This window comes from Carassius auratus, chromosome 10 (assembly GCF_003368295.1).
Source record: "Carassius auratus strain Wakin chromosome 10, ASM336829v1, whole genome shotgun sequence".
In the NCBI taxonomy this organism is placed as follows: Eukaryota; Metazoa; Chordata; class Actinopteri; order Cypriniformes; family Cyprinidae; genus Carassius; species Carassius auratus.
The window spans coordinates 6,902,283-6,916,970 of NC_039252.1; the positions used below are offsets into that span (position 1 = coordinate 6,902,283).

Genomic DNA, 14,688 nt, shown 5'->3' on the forward strand with positions numbered 1-14,688 from the left:
GTTTCTAATTGCAGCAAATTGAATTTTTTTAGAACAACTTGCCTGACTTTCAAAGTTAATGTAAATGGCCATTCAAAATGTAGATGTGTTTTTTTTTTTTTCTTCATCGGAACACATTTGGAGAAATTTAGCGTTCCACAGAGTCCAAACAGCTGATAAAACATCACAATAATTCATAAGAAATGTGAAAAAAGGTATATTCTAAATCATGAGAGAAATGTGTACAGATCATGTGTTTTCAAGTTAAAACAGTCCAAACAGGTCTAAACAAATATATTGATGGAGTTTGATGTGAGAGGACAACAGGGGATGGACTCTTTCAGTCGAGGAGATGTTATTATGGATTATGGACTTATTTTGGCCAGCAGTGATGATTTAATATATATATATATATATATATATATATATATATATATATATATATATATATATATATATATACACATACATACATAAAAATCCAAATAATCCCCCCAAAAATTATCAGTTTGGACTCTCATTCTGACGGCACCCATTCACTGAAGAGCATCCATGGTAAAGTGATGTAATGCTACATTTCTCTAAATCTGTTCCGATGAAGAAATTAACTCATCTGAGAAAGGGTCATTTTTCAATAACAACAAAAACAAAGACAAAAAAGAAATGTAAGAATTTAGTCCATGCTTTTATAAAATAATTACAGAATAAAAATAAAGAATCATAATATTTTTAAACATTCAAATGTTTAATTTATCACAATATGTATTCATTTTAAATATATTTTGCACAAACTGATTTCTGCTTTAAAATATAGCGACTGCCATGCAAGTTGAGCAGTTATGTACTAGTTGAACAGGTGATTCATGTCACAGCTGGAATGCTGCATCAACCAATCAGCATCCGGTAAATCTGTTTTTAGTCTGCAGCACGTTATGTGTTAAAGTCATGCCATGCAATATGTTCTCCAGTTGTATCATCAAAGTACCCATCAATCAGTGAAGTGTTAAGAACTGTATCAGTTAAAGCTTTGATTTATTCTAATGATCAAGAGATAAGTGACACTCACACAAGACTTAACTCAAAATGGACCATACGAACATTACATGACCTCCCTGAACCGCCTGCAATGCTGAAGCAAGCCAGTGGGGCTAATTTTGCACAAAAAATGGACGTCAGCCCAAACTTTCTTGGAGGTATGTGAGTCTCAGATGATTTTTTTTAACAATGTGAAAACGTTGCAGTTGGCTCAAGAGTTATAGGCAATGTCAATAATTAAATGAATGTAAAGTATAGGCTACATTGCAACAACACTTTGAAATGGCAACGCATTATAAAATAATTCCATGAATCCCTATCCTCCTCCACGTTCTGCTGGCGCATTCAAGGAGATAAATAAAAGTGTTTTTCTTCGCAAGGACTCGGATATTCGGAGAATGAAGCGCATATCTGCTCATATTCCACAAGGCCAGATTCAAACGTTTTAATAAAGTCTTGCATTCCGTTGTAGCTGTCTGACATTTTAACTGAAGTCGGTCTGCGTGAAAGAAAAAAACCGAGAACCCTCTGTGCTCGTCGTCTGAGAGCCACCTGAACAGAACCAGCTGTACCGGGTCGCTGTTGTTTTTCGTACATCACTCGGTTCAGCGCCGGGCTTCCCTCTTCTCTGGCAGGTTTCCTCAGGCACTAGAAACACATGTGAAAGTAATTAACCTAGTTCCTTTGTCCACGTTGCTTGCTTTCTCTTTAGTTGATAGGCAATGCAGTAAAAGTCGTCTGCTGAAAACACAGACGGCCTAAAAGTGGAAGTTAAAAGGAAATTAGGTAAAGCTGCGAGGAATCATCAGTCAGACACATAATTGTAACGCGTTGTGTTTCACAGACAAAGATATCAAATTGCCAATTATCATTATTATAGCGACGCATAAAGCACCGCTCATTCTTAGGCCTACGTCACTTTCTATTGGTCAACGCGGCGAATTCGCGCGTCCAACGGGATCAGGAGCGAAATCTGCACGAGTGAAACTCCAAATAGTGCAGCTTTCGATTGAAACTGACTGAATTTTGCTTGCGAAATTTCGCACAGCGGCGGTAAACGTGACCGCACTTTTAAAACTTACAAAGGCAACATAAAAATATAAATGCTCTCCTGAACTTCAGAGGGAAGGGGAAGACCTTAATGTTGACAATGTTGCTTTTTGTTCCCAGAATGTTATTTTACTATATACTGAACGCCATTAGTTGGTTCCCAAAAATAACCAAATGAGAACCAAATACTAACGTTAAGGGAATGTTCTGTATTTGGGAAATAGCACTGGACTTCATGAACTTAACTCAAGAAGAAAAAATATATATAGTTTTCATATTTCATTTTATGATTTACTTTTTAAATATCCTATCTAACACTCAGTGTCCATCAATTCATAATAAAACATTTTTAAGCAACTTAAATTGGAAATTAACTTAGGCTTCGTATCAAAATAAACTAGTAGCCTAACTCGGCACAGCTTGTTTCGGATGATTTGCTCTGAAAAAACAGCAGGTTTCCATTACTCAGAGGCAAGGAGCGAAGCCTTAACTGGTATTGTGCACATCCACACAGGCCTACGTGGCACTCGGCACGTGTAGGCTGGACTGGGAGAGAATTCACTGAGAGTGAACAAGGGGAGGAGTTCCTCTCTTTTCACAGAACACCAAGCAGTAACGTCTTTCCATATTCCCTTCTAAACATTTCTGTCATTCCCTTTAGGTCATTTCATTTCCCTCATTATAAATCCCATGGAATGGGGGCTGTTTATAGGTAGGACTAAACCACAGTGTTATCATTGGTGGTGACAAAAGAAGAATTCAAAGTTAACTCAGACTTTTGGCTAAACATTAGATTTCCGGAGAAATTCTACTCAACATCAGTGGTTTTGTAGTTTGGCCTTTTTTGTTCTCTCTCTCTCTCTCATAAAAGGGTGATATTGTAAGCTGTTATTTAAAAGCAGTAGAAGAAAATAGGTTTAGTCTGAATGGCTGGTAATAATACAAATATAGACAACAGGGACAAAAATAAGAATATTGTGAAAGAAGAATTAGCTAAATAATATAGACAACATATATACAATTATTTCCGAAGCAAAATTAAACTGACCACAGGCCCAATATAAATATCTTTTTTTTTCTGAAATGGACTCATACCTTTTATTGGGTATAGAAATATTAATTCATATATATATTCTCGTCAGATGACCTCATCATGGTGCATGTGCAATTCTGCTAACGTTGAGTTGGACATATTTTTTTAATGCAATTTTATGTAAGAAATTTGTAATTTATGAGTATAATGCAAAAAGTTTTTTTTTTTTAAACATCTCTTCCATCATACTAGAAAAGACACTGTTTGCAGTATACATGTTATAGTGAGAGTGATATAAGGAATATGCTATTCCAAACACTGGAAACACCAGTTTCTTTTCTCTATGGTAAAGTACTAGCGCCACCTGTTGTAACTATCAGCATCTAGCATCTGGTACATGTTCACTTTTCAAATCACTGACTTCTTAAAAACACTTTATATTTGAAAATATCTTAAATCCCTTACTTTTCTCTCGACTTCTGTGAACTAAAACGAATTTCAACAGATTTAGTCTCCTTAGATTATTTTAAGGATCCTGAATTTGGACAGGAGCATTCAGAAACACAAACAATTGTATGGGAGGTAAAATAAGGGATACAACGATGGAAAAAAAAAATTATACGTAGTGTATCTTTTTTAGTACAACTGGGCCACTTAAGTAATTTTTATGAAGGTGGAATAAATTATATTTGGAGATGGGCTACTCCTAAAAATACAGCATCTAACCCTAAATTTGCAGTTAATTTATTTCAACTTGCTCTTAGGATGGCTTGTTAGTTAGAGTGACCTATTCACCGTAATAATGATATAAAACTAAAATAAAGAGAAGAACATGAGGCCAGACCAGCAGCCACAGCAGAGGTTAAAACACTGGACAGTAATATTGCCAATGAGATTAATATATAGTGGTTGTTGTAGAGCCTACTTTTGCTGGACATGCCTGGAAAACTGATTTGTGATCCAAGTGTGCTTTAATCTAATTCTTTTAAATCTTACATAGTACTGGAGATCTTTTGTTGACATTAAAACACCCACGAAGAAGTCTTCCAATTTCACAACGTTTATTTCCAACAATATAAAAGTTAAAAATTCTTGCTCAAGAAGGATTGCACAGACCCAAAAGAGAAAATATATAGATCAATAAGTGCAGAAAAGCAGAGCGTTGAGATAATGTCAAACAAAACATTGAAGCAGGAAGAACTGCTAGGTGTGTTTGCATGAAAAAAAAAAAAACAGCGCTGAAGACGTAATAAATGTTCGTGCATCATTCAGTCCGAGGTTAACAAAAGTGCAGTGAACTACACAGCTACGCCGACCTAATCTTCCCCTTCTTCTTTAGAGAGCTCCAACAACTTTGCATATCTCTTTTTGTCCTGCAGTCCAGGAAGATGGTGTAATGTGATGTTATTTGACTGATTAAGTACTGCATCATGCCCCGCCAAAGTCAGGACCTGGGCCACGAGGAACTCCAGCACACCTGTGAGAAACACCGCCGCTTTCTTGTCGACTGTCCGAGGGAGCTTTCCGAGGGTGACAGTCTGCCGAAAGTGCTTGACGGGAAACACGAGACCAGCTCGTGAAGATAGATCCGCGACCGGCTTCGTCTTCTTCTTCTTCGTCGTCGTCGTCTTCTTCTTCTTCTTCTTCTTCTTCTTCTTCATAGTCAGCGAAAAACAGTCTCTAACCAAAACATAAGTCATTTGGGCCTTTTTGCAGACTTTTGCTTCTACAAAAAAAAAAAAAAAATGTTCGTATTGGAGCGGTCTCGAAAGGATGTGTTGCCCTCCACTGGAGCGGAATATAAAGTGCTTTTAAGGCTTGTAATTGCCATAATTAGTAGCTTACTAATTACTACGCCACTCATTCCCTGCATCCCAATGTGCATACTATGCTCCCTGTCTGCACTAAATAGTATTGAAAATTACTAATAGAATTTAGGTAGGGATGGCTGACGCGAAACTGACGTTTCGTGCAGTGTTAAAGGGTTAGTTCACCCAAAAATGAAAATTATGTAATTTAATATCTTACCCTCATGTCGTTCAAAACCAGTAAGACCTCCATTTATCTTCGGACAGTTTAAGATATTTTAGATTTAGTCTGAGAGCTCTCAGTCCCTCCATTTGAAGCTGTGTGTATGGTATACTGTCCATGTTCAGAAAGGTAAGAAAAACATCATCAAAGTAGTCCATGTGACATCAGAGGGTCAGTTAGAATTTTCTGAAGAATCTAAAATAAAATTTGGTCCAAAAATAGCAAAAACTACGACTTTATTCAGCATTGTCTTCTCTTCCGGGTCTGTTGTGAGCGCGTTCACTGCAGTGTAGTGATATCCGGTTCGCGATGTAATTCAAATTTGACTAAGATTATTAAGCATTTTCGTCTCAAGATAAATACTAAGACTAAATCAAAAATGCCTATTTTAAATTAAAAAGTAATGCATTACTTATCTAGTTACTTGCAAGAAGTAAACTGATTACGTAACGTTCGTTACTTTAATGCTTTACTCCCAACACTGCTCATCACTGAAGAAGTAGAACGATTCGAATAATGAATTGATGATACAGAAAGTTCATTTATTTTTTTGTTTTTCACTTTGCTAAAAGCATACACAAAAAAATAACTGTCACACCATGGACTACAGAATATTTTTGTTGCAATCTAACAACAAAACCAAAACCAAAAACAACAAATACCACCATACAGTACATGAAAAAAAGAATTGTCATTGCATGAGCACTGCTTTGTGCTTTAAACAATGCATAATTCAAAGACTAAAGTATAACTGCACTCTTAATTTTGCATAACTAACAGTCAGTCATCTTATTAATAAAACAAAACACCACCAAGAACAGGAAAGCACAACGGCTTAAGATACAGTAAGAATAGTTTTTTTTAAAGACAAAGGAAAAATAGCAAATTTACAGTTTGCATTTCATAGGATTTTTTAGCTGTCATATTATATGTGAATTATAAAAACAACAGCTTTGTGAAAGGGGAAAATACATCATAAGCAATAGTCTCAAACAGGGAAAAGAATATGACCAGAGAAATAGCTTGATCTGCCTATACCATTAGCACCTCGAGAAGCCTCTATCCACACACTGTCGCCCCTCTGCAGGTTTAGAACCACACTCCCTTCCGCTAATGATCGTGTATTAAGGTTGATAGTTTCAGCAGTTACCTGTACAACATTATTTTTCTTTAAAGTAACAACACCCAAAGTCCGAGTTCCTAGGCATGAGAACTGGAATTCATATACACCGGGTATTTGGCAGATGAATTGACCTGAATTTTGGTTATAATGGTTCTGTCCATTGTAAAGGACCTGATTAAACACAACAACCGTAGCAGTGGCAGGGAGGATGGTACCAACAGAAGCAAAGAAGGCAGACTGTTGTCCTGTGGTATTAGTTGGAGGTCCTGGAGGTCCAGGGGGGCCTGCTACACCTCGGGGACCTGAGACAATTAAAAATTTGAATTAAAGATGAATTATCTTTAAATTATATTTAAGTAATATTTAGAGGGCATGTTTGAGGTATGACTGGCTTACCAGGTTCTCCTGGGGGTCCTCTGGGTCCGGGAGGCCCTCGGAAGGAATCTGTATCTGAGGGGTAATAAATAGATGTTTTATATTTAAACTGTTTGCAATCACAATTTTACATTTAAAATATTCCCAAAACCCATGCAAAACCATTTGAAGCAAGCTAAAGGCTGAAGTAAGGTCTGAACAGCTTGCAAAGATTTGGTGCCGTTTGAATGCTGTCATGAAACAATGCATGATATTTGTGACATATAAATGAATATATGTCAGTGTATCAAGCTAGTGTACAGCAAAGCAGATCAAATAAGATATACATATATAGATATATATCTATATACAAATATAGATATACTTATATATATATAAGCTGTATCAAGTTAAGAGATTTTGCAGTGAACTGATTGCCATTTTAAATTCAATTATAGGTCATGCAAAACAAAATATTTTTGCTTGCATTCAGGAGAAAACAAACACTTGTCTAACCTCATTTCCAAAGTTAATGCCAATGACACCATCACCTGAAAGGTCAAACACTGAATTACCAAATTGTGGTGACCAAGTGGACAGACTGTAATTTTTCTTCAATACATGATATATGATTATATTAACAAAATTAAGCACAATTAAGTCCAAGCACATGTACAAATAGTAAGAAGCTTAAACAGAAATGTGCAGTCAGAAGAAGTTTTATGAATGATTATATCACATATACACATTTAAGAGCTCTTTTGCACTTGCACCTTACCAGAGTCAAACCAAGGGGTGAGGTCAAAGGCTGAGATATCCCTACAGTTAATAAAACTAGTAGGACTGGTGAAGCGGAAAGGATCAAAGGGAACTCTGAGGATTCCAGTGTTGTCACAGATGATGCGGGCTAGTGACACAGAGGCCAGTGATGATTTTTGTCTTGTGGTGAACACTTCATCGTTCTCAAACCATAACCTGAACACACCATTACACTTGACGTTAATACCTCTCAAACACATACTAGTCTCAGATTAAATCAGAGGTGTCCTGTCCTGCTTCTGGACCATTTTCCTGCAGAGTTTAGTTCCAACCTGCCCCAACACATCTGCCTGGAAGTTTCCTGAAGACTTGATTAGCTGGTTCAGGTGTGGTTAATTAGGGTAGTGGGGTTGGAGCTGAACTCTGCAGGGTAGTGGCCCTCCAGGGGAAGGATTGGACTAAATACACAGAGATATTTACCTATCCCCCTGGCGGATGCGCTGGAACTGTGTAGAGATGAGGCAGGCAAAAAGAGGACCAACACGAGCACCAGGAGCAAAAGGCTCAGCAACACCTCCCAACCAAATGTCAATGTTCTCAGGGGTGCCATAAAGCTCAAGCAACCTGCGAGCCAATTCACTGTTGTTCATCACCACAGCCAATTCTTGCTCATTCCGAGGAGCAGACAGTCCACAGAACCGACGCCATGAATTATAGCCTTTTAAGGAAGAACAACAGATGGATACTCAGTAAGTCTTCTTCCAAAATAACATGGAGTGAAAATGCACCATTAAGTTGGGTTGGCTTCACGAAGTTGGGTTTAAAACAGGGGTGTCCAAACCTGGTCCTGGAGAACCAAAGTTAAGCTCCAACTTGCCATAACACACCTGCATAGAAGTTTCTAGTATGCCTAGCAAGAGCTTTATAACTGGTTTAGGTGTGTTTAATTGGGGTTGGAGCTAAATTCTACATGACAGTGGCCCTCCAGGAACAAGATTGCACACCCCTGGTCTAAAGAGTTCTGAAAGTCCAGAATCAGGAGTCCAGAATATTTACCTGGTATACCGTGGTCACGGCTTCTTTGCATGTTAAGGGCAGCCAAATCCAAAGCAATGTGTGATGTAAAGGCAAACAGCCTCTCCCTAAGAGCATCCACCAACATGTGGTCCTGTGTGTTCAGTTTTGCTGGTCGACCAATCAGTCCACGAAGCAGAGGATCGATGCCACCTATGCAAGATGAAAAGCAAAAGTAAAATAAGATTGAAAAAGAACAATTGTAGCGGATGCAAGACTCCTTAGTTATTCTGAAGCATCACAAACTCACCCTCAAAGATCACCCTCCAAGGAGAAAAGAAGGCCTCGTAAAGGGGCACGCTTGGAAATTGTGGATGGTTCTGGTAATTTTCATCAAGACGAAATATCATGGGTTGGATGGCCAGGTGGGCAAAACGGAAAGCTGCAGTGGCAAAAACATTTGCAATGGTTGGGTCCACATTCTCATCATAACCTGGATATTGTCCGAGGTATCTATTGTAAGCATCAAGGCCCACAATATGTGGCAAGTATTCCTTAAACACCAAGATCTAAAAGAGAAAGGAGAGGTTGATCATAAATATATTTGTTGTACTCCAAATGTTACTGCTTATGTTTGATGCAGTTTCCACTAGTGGTCTTTACCTGGTTGTAGGCACCCACAATTTTTCTTGCCTCTTGATAGAGGGTTTCACTACTCCAGGTAGGGTTAAGCGCATGGAGGGCACGAGCCAATCTATTGTGCTCCCTCACAAAAAGTGTGTGTATTGAGGTGAGTGCAGTGTTTTCATCAACACGGACATCCCCTACACACATTGAGAGTTCATTAGCATTTGCCACACGGAGTTGTGCAAATAATAGGCATATACCATACATATTAGATCCGCAATCTCTAACACTGCTTCTGAAGGGTACCATCCTGCAGACTTCAGTTCAACCCTGGTTGATAAGCTGGTTCAGATGTGTTTGATTGGGATTGGAGCTGAAATCTGCAGAACGGTGGCTCTCTAGGAGAAGGGTTGGAGACCCCAGTTCTAGATAAGGAATATGCCTGATAATTGCATTACAAAGGCACAAGGTACTGACCTGCAATGAAACAAGGCACCTCTGTAAGGGTGGTGTCATTGAGGGTGTTCCTGCGAGTGGCACACATGTTGCTTTCTACACTGGTAAAAGGCAAAAGCTCTCGACCATTGTCAGTGAACTGATGATTGACACGTAGAAGACCACCATCATTGGTCAGGTCTCGAAGTTCCTTTGCTAGCCCATCCTCGGACCCATAAACCTGTCCAGCATCTAGGAAAGCTGTGAGAGCATTGATCTGTTCCCGAACTTTGGGATTCCCACCAAACATATAGGCAGTGTTCCCGGAGCCACAGGCAGGTGAAGAACGGAAGACAGGGAGACAGGTGCCAGGCCTCAGGCGTTGATCTCCTGTAGGGGCCTGTGTTCAGACATTAAATATAGCATGAAAGACTGCTATTATACAAGAACAAGAGTGGGACAATCATTGACAGAAAGACAATCCTCGACTGACCGGAATTGGGAAGCAAGGTTCAGAGCGCTCACAACTCTCATCGCAGTTAAGGCCATTGCTGAAGGATCTGATGCTTGGTGAGAAGGGCGTTAAAGTCAGATCATGGTCAACCCATTGCCCAAAGATGGTGAGCATGAAGGTAAACTCGCGATCACTCTCTATGTCAGCATCAGCAGTGCTTAGAATACGATTTGAAACCAATCTGACCTGGAATCAATGAGGAAGACAGAATTCAGACATTGTTAATCAATTGATGGCCTCACTGATGGACAAGTAAACTACTCATAATAATCTCCATCGTACCAGGGGCAGCACTGCACCGTTGTGCAATCTGTTGGGATTCCACCCATTGGGCTGGGAGATGCCATCTTCATAGCGAGCAGGCAACCAGCGGGTAAAAGCGGTATTGGATGCACCAAGGAGTGGGTTCCTCCTGGGAATTGTAAAGTTAGATGTTTAACACCGCAAACAAAAAAGTATTTGAAAAAAGACTGCCATGAATATGGAAGGAAAGACTGACCGGTTGTTGCAGACACTGGTGATAGTTCGATATTTGTTTATGAGGGGTGTGGTCCTACAAGATGGGGGCTGGATTTGAGCTGTACAGCCTGTCAGACGTTCAATGGTCTTCAGCTCATCTGGAGTCAGCAGGTCTAGGAGAAAATACATATTGACAGTCCTGAGCATGGAACACCAGACAGTGATAGATCTGATCTGAGTTTGGCCAGATTTTCAACATGCTGTCTTTTTACCTGTAGCATTGATCGACCTCTTGTGTACATGATGGGCTTTCTCACTGATCAGCCTCAGTGTCTGCACCATGTAGTCTGCTGCTCTCACGGCTTCTCGTGTCTTTCGAGCTGGCTGTTTCAGTAGACGTAGCTTGTCGGACGGCTTGATGACATCTCTGCGCACCCTTGCTAAACTCCTGGAAGTTAGGAGATTTATAAAAATAAGTAGATCAATAACTGGGATGACAGAACAGGAATATTGAGCAACATTCTTATAAACGTTACTCACTCATCACGAGAATACTTGTAAGCAGCATCCACGATTTTCTTTGCTTCCTCAATCGAATCTAGAATGAAACGTCTCCCAGGACTTTCTCCTTCTGCTAAAAAGGAAAAAGAAAACCGTATATCTAATTATCTAAGTACATCTAATAATGACTAATTTAGTTAAGCCTGTAATATCCCTCTTCCTTTTTGAAGGATAAATTAATGAAATTCCTCTAGTCTAAGATATTTATGCCTTTTCTTGATTAACAAAATGCAGCAAAGCTGTCATGTAATAAGTGATATGTAGCCATGAAATTGTATCAAGATAGATGTTACACCAGATGAAAAGCTTAAATGATTGAAAGAACAAATATCTTGCACCAGATTTTTTTCCATGTTTTTATGTAATAGATCAGCAGTTTAATTTATGATTGCACATTCACTGGTAAACTTACCACCAAATGAAAGAGCAAAACAACATCCCACCACAAAAACAAAAGTGTGAAGATTCATCTCTGAAACACATATTGAGACATTTAGAGAATGAGCACATTATGTTCATGACAAATTTCACTGTTATATACATTTCAACAATTTTATAGGCAAAAAAACAGATGAAATAATTGTATTAAATTAAATTAAATTAAAATAATGAAAAATAATGAACATTTTAAATAAAATGCATGCAGTATAAAATAGCATTTAACCTGACTTAGCAGTTTTTAAACAAGGCTATTTTACATTTTAAAGGGCACAGACAAAAAAATAATACTAATAGAATTTATTCTAAAATGACCTGAAAAAAATACTTTGAGTAAGAATTGTCAAATAAATATAAGAATGAATTACTCTAAATACAATATTTGCATTTGCAATCAGATTCACAGAATTTAACAATAAGTGCAATTAAACTTAGAGAAAAACACATAATTTAAAGAGAAGATTGAGATATTGCATTTCTCACCAGGTCTCTAATAGGTCTCTCTGTCTCTCTGGTTCTGGAGTCAAGGCTCGGAGTGTGTTGTAGTGAGTGGATGGAGTGGCTGTGCTTTTAAACCATCCCTCATCCTCACTCCTCTAAGCATCACTGGTGGAGTCTCAGGCGGGGCAACAGATTTACTTCCTTCTTCCTTTTCACAAGTGCATTTACTATATGTGGTATTTGTTTTATTGATTTATTTGAGGTGACAATCTGACACTGATTTAGTGTGTCAACACTTAAACACTCTTCATTAATCTACATTACAGGAATGCAAGGACAAAAGTTCTGTCATTATTTATTCACTCTAATGTCATTCCAAAACTGTTTGTTTTCCTTTCCTTCATTAAAGAAGATATTTAGGGACATGTCTTAGTGTTCATTTTCTCAATTGAAGACAGTCGGCACCCATATGTAGTTTGGTTCCCAATGATCTTTAAAATATCTTCTTTTTTAATCAGCAGAAGAAAGAAATACGGGTTTGGAATGATATGTAAATGATGACAGAATTATTTTATTATTTGGTGAACTGGTTAATACTTTATAGCACTGCAAATTTACTGCAGTATATTTTATAAGCTAAGTAATTCATATTATATTAATTAAACATTTGAAAAAAAAATGAATGCATTATGGTTTTGGTATAATAGCTGACAATGCATGATATAAAAAAAATAGAAATGGTTTATAAAAATATATATGTAATATTCAAGTTCATAAAATTCACCATGAGATAAAATGTTTGAAAACAAAAGTGTCCTGCATAAAAAGGGTAGACACACTGACTCATTCTTTATTACAACTATTTTCTATATTTTAAAATATAGGTCTTTCACGAAAAATGGAAGATGGAAATATGGGAATTATGTTGTGACCAAAAGTGCTAAACATATCAAAACTTAATATTTTATGTTCTGCCTGCTCTCAGATTTCAGCTCTCAACATTCTCTCAAACAATAAAACAAAATTAAATAATATGTATTAAAGTTGTATTTAAAAACTCATATTCATACATACAGTACACACACAATCATTTCCACAAAGCTAGCTCAAAACATTTAAATGAGACTTTTAGAGAAAAGGTTTTAAGATCATGAGTAACGAGTTTAGTTGCATGGCTAACTTTTGTCAACTTTTTGCCTGTTAATGTAAATTACTGTCATGGCATGGTTTCTTTTATTTTTCGGACATATCAGAAATCAATAAATGTCTTCTGCTAGACAGCCAAACAATAGATGAAAAAGTTGAACAGCCTAGTGACCTATAATCTCTGACTAAGATACCAGTAAACGCTCATGGAAACATTTCCTCCTCTAACTCTATTTATCAGCATCGGGACTGTAGTTTTTTTTTTTTTTACCAGCTCTGTATCCTTCATAGAGTTTATGGCGTCACAGCATGACGAATTCATTCTGATTATGATTCTGTTTCAAACCATATCGAAATTTTTCCCTGTTAGCAAAGAAAAGATGCTTGCGCACACACACAAGGGCTCTACTAGTAACAAGATATTTAATGTATCTAATATTCTTCATTTATCAAAATGATTATTATCAATTGTATAGTATTATCTGGGTTATCAGGGTGTTTGTTTTTCAGTCCCGTGCCTCACTTTTTATTGGGCACAAAGTCTGGGTGTTTTTTGAAAATTCTACTTCCATAATACTCTTTCATGATTCAGGTCATATCAAGTTCAGTTTCATGTTGTTTTAATATAATTTTTACCACTAAATATATATATGTGTGTGTGTGTGTGTGTGTGTGTGTGTGTGTGTGTGTGTGTGTGTGTGCGTGTGTGTGTGTGTGTGTGTGTGTGTGTGTGCGTGTGTGTGCCAAATATTGTCAGATCCGATCAATGGAAAGCTTATTTATTCAGCTTTCAGATGATGTATAAACCTCAATTTTAAAAACAATTTACACTTAAGACTGGTTTTGTGGTCCAGTGTCACATAAGGTTTAACTGGCTGCCATCACAAAATGAGCTTTTAGCAAATTCTTAAGCATTGACAGATTTAGCAGACGTAATATATATCGGCAGCTCATTTTTGGCACCATAAATGCTTGACCTACACACATAGTCCATGCTTGTATTGCAATATACTGAAAAATAATCACTAGTTTACCCAATATGGAAATGTATCATTTATACATTGCATTATCAGTATCTTGTATATTCCCATATGTTTCTGTTTCATTTCAACCTTGTATGACATTATGAAGTCTCTATGAATGCTCTCTTCTCACAAATAAGGCTATTTTGACATTATGTGGGTGTTTGTGGGCTGTTTGTCAGTTATTGAACGAATCCATTAGACATCGGGTGACAACCCAAAACAGACTGTAGAAAAAAAGATTTATCGTAAAATGGAAGACCTAAAAATAAATGATCAAAATACATTAATTTGTGTTATAAAAGCAGTGGAGTTTGATTGGATACACAGCCATTAATGGAAACAACAACCTTTCAGAAAGTGATAAGCCTGTTTATTATCCAAGCTGTTATAGTTGTATTATTTTAAGCACATTTTTGGACCGTGACCAAGCATTTTGAGCTTGAGAGATGTACTGGGTTCACAGAACGAACCGGGTAAATTATTGAAGTCGTAGCATTGGATAGCATCAGTCCAGCCAGTGATGAATGTGGTTATATAGTTTGCAGTCTCGAGCACTTCTCTTTCTGTGATTTTTCTATTTGGGTAGCAGGGGAAAGTGTGGTAAGATGAGCGGATGGGTGTCGAAGCAAATTTTCCAAGGCTTCCATTAAAAACATAACCAGCA

The 14,688-nt window shown here is 37.5% G+C and overlaps 1 protein-coding gene across 2 annotated transcripts; it reads right to left on the reverse strand.

Moving 5' to 3' along the window:
- Positions 1-5,649: 5,649 nt before the first annotated feature.
- Positions 5,650-12,336, reverse strand: LOC113110383 (eosinophil peroxidase-like). 2 transcript variants are annotated; one of them, XM_026274561.1, is made up of 16 exons: positions 11,896-12,335; positions 11,387-11,446; positions 10,954-11,047; positions 10,686-10,861; positions 10,454-10,586; positions 10,237-10,366; positions 9,934-10,140; positions 9,483-9,840; positions 9,042-9,202; positions 8,689-8,947; positions 8,421-8,591; positions 7,845-8,082; positions 7,384-7,580; positions 7,122-7,156; positions 6,648-6,701; positions 6,434-6,553 (listed from the first exon to the last, which is right to left on the reverse strand). In XM_026274561.1, the coding sequence occupies exons 2-16, from the start codon at positions 11,442-11,444 to the stop codon at positions 6,539-6,541; spliced, it is 2,286 nt and encodes a 761-aa protein (XP_026130346.1). In that variant the 5' UTR covers positions 11,445-11,446; positions 11,896-12,335; the 3' UTR covers positions 6,434-6,538. The 2 variants fall into 2 exon arrangements, with proteins under 2 accessions (XP_026130345.1, XP_026130346.1); XM_026274560.1 differs by lacking the exon at positions 7,122-7,156 and having other exon boundaries at positions 5,650-6,553; positions 11,896-12,336.
- Positions 12,337-14,688: the final 2,352 nt, after the last annotated feature.